Source organism: Dipodomys merriami, unplaced genomic scaffold (assembly GCF_024711535.1).
Source record: "Dipodomys merriami isolate MVZ:Mamm:240054 unplaced genomic scaffold, mDipMer1.0.p SCAF_12, whole genome shotgun sequence".
Lineage (NCBI taxonomy): Eukaryota > Metazoa > Chordata > Mammalia > Rodentia > Heteromyidae > Dipodomys > Dipodomys merriami.
Window position 1 is genome coordinate 34,905,308 of NW_027202493.1, and position 7,169 is coordinate 34,912,476.

The following is a 7,169-nucleotide window of genomic DNA, read 5'->3' on the forward strand; positions in this document are numbered from 1 at the left end:
GGGGTCCCCAGATTCCAGCCTCCTGAGCAGCTACGATTATTACAGGTGTGAGCCAAACAGCTGTGAGCCACCAGCACCTGGGTCCAATATCTGTACTTTATTGCTTTATATATGCTCCTCATTGCTTTGCTCTACATTAGTTTTTTTTTTTAATCTCTCTGTTTCTGTTGCAGAAATCTGATCAGAATCATAACCACAGTGGAACTGCTTACATGCTTGTTCATTTGCATTGATTCTTCACATTTTCTGCTTCCTGGGAAAGATGTCATAGCCAAACATGTGTTGATCTGAAGATCATGTCTGGGGACCATCCCTCCCCAGCAGCTGCTTGTGGAACTGAAGGAAGGAGGCAGTCACCGCTGTGTGCAGGGTCACAGCCTCACTTGAGCTCCTAGAGGAGCAGACCCACTGAGTCTCCACCAGCTCCTCCCTACACCATGGCCTGTGCAGCCTCCCTGGCTGAGCTCCAAGCACAGGCCACCTGCCCCATCTGCCTGGCTTACCTGAGTGACCCGGTGACCACTGAATGCGGACACAACTTCTGTCACTCCTGCATCCTCCAGTGTTGGGAAGGTCTCCAAGACACCTTCCCCTGTCCCACCTGCCTCCACTATTGTCCCAACAATGTCCTCCATAGCAACACGCAGCTAAGCCACCTGGTTGACATTGTCATGCAGCTGGCAGGTTCTCAGAGCAAGAGGAAGCTGTGTGAGCAGCACGGTGAGGTCCTGGGCTTGTTCTGTGATGATGACCTGCAGCTGTTGTGCGCCCAGTGCAGGCTCTCTTCTGATCACCACCACCACCACCTCATGCCCATCAGTGAGGCCGCAGCAGCTCAGAAGGAGAAGCTGAACGACTACAAGAAGCACCTGCAACGGCAGGCGAGAGACGCCAAGACAGAGTACCAACGGCAAATTTCCAAGTCCATTCAGCTGATTCCTAAGATACAAAAGTGGAAGGAGGAATTGCAATCGGAGTTTAGACAAGTTCAACACTTTATGAGCAGCCAGTGCTCGGTGAACATCAGCCGTCTCTATTATGACGAGAAAACGATCGAAACCCAGCTGCTGGCCAACACAAGTGAGCTCTTCGAGCACCTCACTATGCTGAAGAGTCTACTGAGTGAAATGAAAGAGAAGACTCTCCAAGCAGATGTAGATTTGCTGAGAGGGGTTAGGAGCCTTCAGGAGAGGTACACAGACATCCACCCCCCCAGAGTGTTTTCCTATGAGTTAATGGAGAATAACCCTTTCCCTCCACATTATTTTGGCCTGGAGAAAATGATGAGCACATTTCGGGTGGATTTGACATTCAATCCTCAGTTTTTACACCCTGTTCTGAAAATCTCCAAAGATAAAAAGACTGTGACGCTAGTGGGGCAATCAGCTCCTTCTCCTTTCAGTGCAATGATCCACACCCAGGAGAGACTTCAAAATGGAAGGTATTTTTGGCAAGTAGAGGTGAAAGGCACAGGGCAGTGGTTCATGGGGGTGTATCAGAAATCTGCCTCAAAAGATTTGATGATACCCTGCTTTAAGCGGGAAAGCCATATTACCCAGCATACACAATCCAGCTTGGTGGATAGGGTTGGTGCCTTTCTAGATTATGAGCTTGGAGAGCTTTCCTTTTATGATTTGAAATGTCGATCCTGCCTTCATGTTTTCAATGCGAAGTTTACAGGTGCACTTGTGCCATTTTTCTCTATGAGATGTATTTCTCCATCCTTTCTTTCTATCAGTTTTGACTAGAGGAATGATGGACTGGACTGGTAACCGTGTGTGTGGTAACCGGGTGTGCGTGTGTGTGTGTGCGTGCGTGCGTGCGTGCGTGGTGTTCTATGGAGAGCACTTGGAATGTTTGGTACCCCTTGTCTGCTCCTGTACTGCCCCACAGTTGGGTGAGATGATGACAAAGGAGGGGTGCTGATTCTACAAGCACTGGTAGTGGTTGGAGAAGGTAGGTCCAAACCATGGGGGCATCTGTTGGTGCTGAGTTTAACCACCCTGTAATCTCCAGAATAGCCCCTCTGGGGGCTTCTTGCCCCTTGTTGAGTGGTATCACATTGGGCCTATTGTGGGAGGGAGGGAAGGAAAGGAGGGAGGGAAGGAAGGAGGGAGGGGTGCTCCCTATAGGCAAGGCTTTGCCAGCTGCTGTCATGGGAGCTCTTTTGTTCCCTTTTGTGGCTGCTGTGACCTGTGCCTCAGAGATAGCAAAGACTGTTGTTCCCCTGGCCACAGACACAAGCACACACGCTCCCAGCACAGTGAAGGGGCTTCTTGAACTGTAGCCGTGCACAGAACACAGGCTGCCCTTTCTGGCAGTACTGACCTGAGCTCCTCAAGAGTTCATTGGCTTGCTGTATATTCTGTACATTGTATGCTGTATCTTATGTAATGTTGTATATTATGTGCATTGAACTATGTCACTGGGGGGTAGGGGTGAGGGGGAGAATGATGGGTGACATTGAGCAAGGTGCTTTGTAATCACAACCTGACAAATGGAATTGGAACATCTTTGTTTAGCTACTTAAATTTTTTAAAGAGTTCATTGGTTTATATAAACAAGGAGAGAAGAAAGACATGAAGGTCCATCAAAGGCTCCCTAGAAAAAGCAGCGCAAGCCAGGAAAGGAGGGCACCAGTCTGGGCTCTGCCTGAGCTCCTAGCTACTTGGGATGACACCATCAAGGGTAATGATTTGAAGCCAGTATGGGCAGACCAATCTACAAGATTTATCTCCAATTTACCAACAAAAATCCAGGTGTTGGGGCTGGGAAGGTAGCTCAGTGGTAGAGCGCTTGCCTTGCATGCCTGAGGCCCTGGGTTTGATTCCTCAGCAACACATAAGCAAAAAGAAAAAAGCCGGAAGTGGCCCTGTGGCCACTAGCCTTGAGCTGAAGAGCTGAGGGACAGGGCCCTGGCCCAGAGTTCAGGCCCCACGACGGGAACCAAAAGAAAAAAAGAAAGAAAACCAACTTTACAACTTGGGGGGAATTGGAGAGGGAAGGGATGGTAGGGGAAAAAGAAAAGAGGAGGTAACAATTCTTGATAGGAAATGTACTCATTACCCTATTAACTGTAACCCCTCTGTATTTTTACAATAAAAATGCATTAAAAATGAAAAATATACAGGTGTATTTAAGGAATGCATATTAGCTAATAAAAATATATGTAACAAACTTTTGCACTGTGGCTCACATAGTAGAATACTAGCTTTGAGCCAGGGACAGTGCCTAGTCCTAAGTTCAAGCCTCAAGACTGCCCCCCCCCCCAAATGGCAATGAAATCTGTTGAAATTGTTTTTAAGGAGACAAGGGAATACAATACAGTGAGCTCAGGGGCAGTACACAGGCTCCAAGTTCAACCCACATGACCCTCCCCACCAAGCCCTGTAGCAAACAGTGGCTGGGGATGTAGGCAAGCTGTGGAAAGCTTGCCAAATTAGGACTTGCAATGCCCTGGGTGTGACCCACAGCAGGTGGGGTAGGCAGAAGAGAAAAAATTGGAACCTGGAAGGGTGAGTCACATTTTTCTGATTTAATTTCTTCTATTAGCAATGTATTCCATATAGATATTCCATCCATCATTGATCTCCCTCTCACTCATCTCCTTGTCCAAAACAGTTACAACAGATTTTGTTCTGTCTTCATATATGCAAACTCTTTACTGGACCATATTCATGCAGCAATTCTTGCATTTTAGCCCAACTCTTCCTCTAACACCCATCTTCCCAAATAATTTAGCTCTACCCCTCCAGACAACAATATGGTTAAAAGTAAAGAATTAAGCCTGGTGTCAAGAGTTTCATACTTGTAGTCTCAGGAGATGGAGATTTGAGGACCATGGTTGAAGCGAGCCCTAGCAGGAAAGTCCTGCTAGACATTTATTTACAATTAATGTACCTCCTGCCCCCCAAAAAGGGGACAATGAAAGCTGGAAGTGGAGCTGTGGCTCAAGTGGTAGAATGCTAACCTTAAACACAAAAGATGAGGGACAACGCCTAGGCCCTTGAGTTCAAGCTACAAGACTGGCACACAAACATGTAAAAATTGGGTATTGGGTACTGATGGCGCATGCCAGCAATCCTAGCTACTCAGGGGGGGCTGAGATCTGTCAATCAGGGCACAAAGTCCAATGTCCAGCAGCTCATACCTATAATCTTTGTTACTCAAGAGACCAAGTTTGGGAATTCACTGCCAACTTTGGGGAGAAAATTCCATGAGACCCCATAAAAAAATAACTAAAGTTGTGGTAGAAGCATCACTCAGGGAGGACTGCAGCTGAGATCTGAGGATGGACGTTCAAAGCTAGCCTGGGCAGGAGACTGTGAGCTTAGGGGCAGCACCCAGGCCCAGAGCTCAAGCCCCATGACTGAAGGAAGAAAAAAACAAAAAACAAAAAACGTAACTACAGATTGATGAAGGAATATTTATTTATTTATTGGATTAAAACCAGAGCTTCAGTCTTGCTACACAGTAGCCAACCTCTGAAGTAATTCCCCCACACCTCTTTGTTTTCTGTGATACTGAGATTTGAATTCTGGGCCCTAGGCTTGCTAGGTAATTGCTCTACATCTTGAGCCATACCTCCCCTACTTTTTCTTTTGGTTGGTCATGGGGCTTGAACTCTGGTCCTGGGTGCTGTCTTTCAGCTCTTCAGCTCAAGGTGATGGCTCTACCACACCACTTCGATTTTCTGGTGGTTTATTGGAGATAAGAGTCTCTCGAACTTTCCTGCCCAGGCTGCCTTTTAACTGCGATCAGATCTCAGCCTCCTGAGTAGCTAGGATTACAGGTGTGAGCCATCTGTGCCTGGCGCTCCTATATAGCTCAGCTTAACCTTAAACCCAGGATCTTGCTTCAGCCTCTGGAGTGCTAGATTAGAAGTGGAAGCCATTGTACCCATCTCAAGGTTTAATTTTTTTTCAAAAGAGAAAATACATAAACATTGAGAAAAAAAAACCCAATATTTTATTGGAAACTAGTGTTCCTTAGTTATCTATAAAATAGATTCACTTGAGGCCGTGCACTTGAATCACTTTTTCAGCCCTTATTTTTTCCTCCCCTTTTGCTGGTTATTGGATAGGGTCTCTTGAATCCCAGCTGGGCTCACAGATGTCATGTCAATTGTTGATTACATGAACTGGCTCAGATATGTCAAATAACAGAAAGAGTCTTCCAATCTTCCAATAATTCACTCAGAATCTGTTACAGTACAGATTTTAAGGGGTTTACTATCAGTTCCAATGTAGAAATAAGGCAAAAGTGCTTCATTAAAATGATCATTATTGTAAGTATGGAGAAGAGATCTATCATCCAAATTGTAAAAGGAAACCTCACCCATTTCAATGTCTAAAAACACGCCAATCTTACTAGGAGTTACTTTTGGCAAGAGAGAGATTCTCTTAGGACCCAAAGCAATATAATTAGACTCAATATACCCGCTACACCGTCCTACTGCCCATATTCCATCCTGTTTTAAGAGTTGTTGTTTCTGATTCTTTTTCCTCCTGGGAAGAGACTCTTTACAAACACCTACAATCCAATCACTCTTGTCTTTCACATCTACCTCCCAGTACTGCCTTCCAGAATTATATGCCCTAGAGCCCAGAACAGCTGGGCAGAGAAAAAATCTGCTTGCTAGGGGAGGCAACTTCTGTCTGAGTCCATATCGCACAGTTTTCCTATCTTCTGAGATGCTGAGTCTGCAGTGTGCTGTTTCAGGGTCTAGAATCACATCTGCTTGAAAGCACTTGACAATTGGGTTGAGGCCTGAATATTGTGGAGGAAGCCAGTTTCCAAAGTCTTCAAAGGTGAATGAAAAGTTTCCTGGGCTCTTCAACCATAGATAGCTGTCATAGACATGATTAAGGTCTGTCAGCAATTCCATTTCTGACTGTCCATACTTCCTCTCCACTTCCTTCAACAGACTTCTCACTGAGGAGGCGTGCTCTGAAGTTTTGGCGAGGCTTTCCTTTAGTTTCGCTAAATTAACTATTTCTTCTTCTTGTAATTGCTTAAGAAGAGCCTCCTGTCGGTTTTCAAGAAACAACCTAAGATGTTCAAATTCAAAGTGTATATCTTTCCTCCTTCGCTCTACCTTTCTCTTCAGTTCCAGGGGTCTGCTCGCCTGCAAGGCTAGCACTTTCTTCACTCGCTCCATCCTGTCTTTGTATAGCTCCATGGAATATGCTAGTTGTTTCCTATGCAAGCACGCAGCCTTCTCTATGGGCCAAACCCGGTGATGCTGGTGATTAGTGGAGCAGCACTGGCGACATAAAACCACCAGGTCCTTCTCACAGAAGAAGGCCATGGCTTCTTTGTGCTTCTTACACATGAGCTTCCCTTCTAGTGTTTTCCTCTTGCTTCTTCTAGTGGGGAATAGCTTAGCGATCTTAGTCAAGCTACCCAGCTGGAGATTGCTTGAGAATTTCCTTTTTGGACAGTCAAGCTGGCAAGAAGGGCAGGGGAAAGTGTTCTGTGTGTCTTTCCAGGACAACCTAATGCAGGGCAGGCAGAAGTTATGCCCACAGGGCATGGTCACTGGGCTTCTGAAGTATCCCAGACAGAGGGGACAGCTAGCCTCAGCTTGGAGGTCTTCCAGAGCTGTTGCAAACTCCATTGAGTCTGGAGCAGAGGCAAGGCCCAGGGCCATGCTTCTTTTCATAAGGCCTGGTCCTCCGGATCTCTACAGCTCGTGGTCCTGAGGAAACATGGACACTCTTCCCTGGATCTTCCACAAGGCTCAGCTTTTCATCTTCACTGGCTTGCCACACTGGTGTCAGCCTCCAAAAACATGTTTAAGAAAAGAGAATTAGGACGTGAAATAGGTCTGGAGTCAGGCTGGGCATCAAGTGGGAGAGGGGAAGGAGGGCGAATACACTTATGACCTGCAAAATGCAGGCCTAAGTAGGAAATTTTCCTGAGTAGGAAAATTCCAGCAAGAGAATGAGGCTCTCAGTTCAAGCCTGATACCAGCATCCCCGTGAAAGGGCACTGTAGCTGGGCACCTGCAAACACAGTTAACCCAGAAGACTGAGATCTGAGGATTGCAGTTTGAAGCTAGCCCAGGCAGGGAAGTCTGTGAGACCCTTATCTCTAATTAACCACCAAAAACCTGGCTCAAGTGGTAGGGTCATAGCCTTGAGCAAAAAAGCTCAGGATCAGAGGAT

At 46.3% G+C, this 7,169-nt stretch overlaps 1 protein-coding gene and 1 pseudogene across 1 annotated transcript; one reads left to right on the top strand and one right to left on the bottom strand.

The window, feature by feature from the left end:
- Nucleotides 1-437: 437 nt before the first annotated feature.
- LOC138822972 (putative tripartite motif-containing protein 61 pseudogene) lies at nucleotides 438-1,748 on the top strand (annotated as a pseudogene).
- A 2,645-nt stretch (nucleotides 1,749-4,393) lies between these two features.
- On the bottom strand, nucleotides 4,394-6,619 carry LOC138823054 (tripartite motif-containing protein 60-like). Its single transcript, XM_070015997.1, has one exon. The coding sequence runs from the start codon at nucleotides 6,617-6,619 to the stop codon at nucleotides 5,192-5,194; it is 1,428 nt and encodes a 475-aa protein (XP_069872098.1). The 3' UTR covers nucleotides 4,394-5,191.
- Between the last annotated feature and the right edge of the window lie 550 nt (nucleotides 6,620-7,169).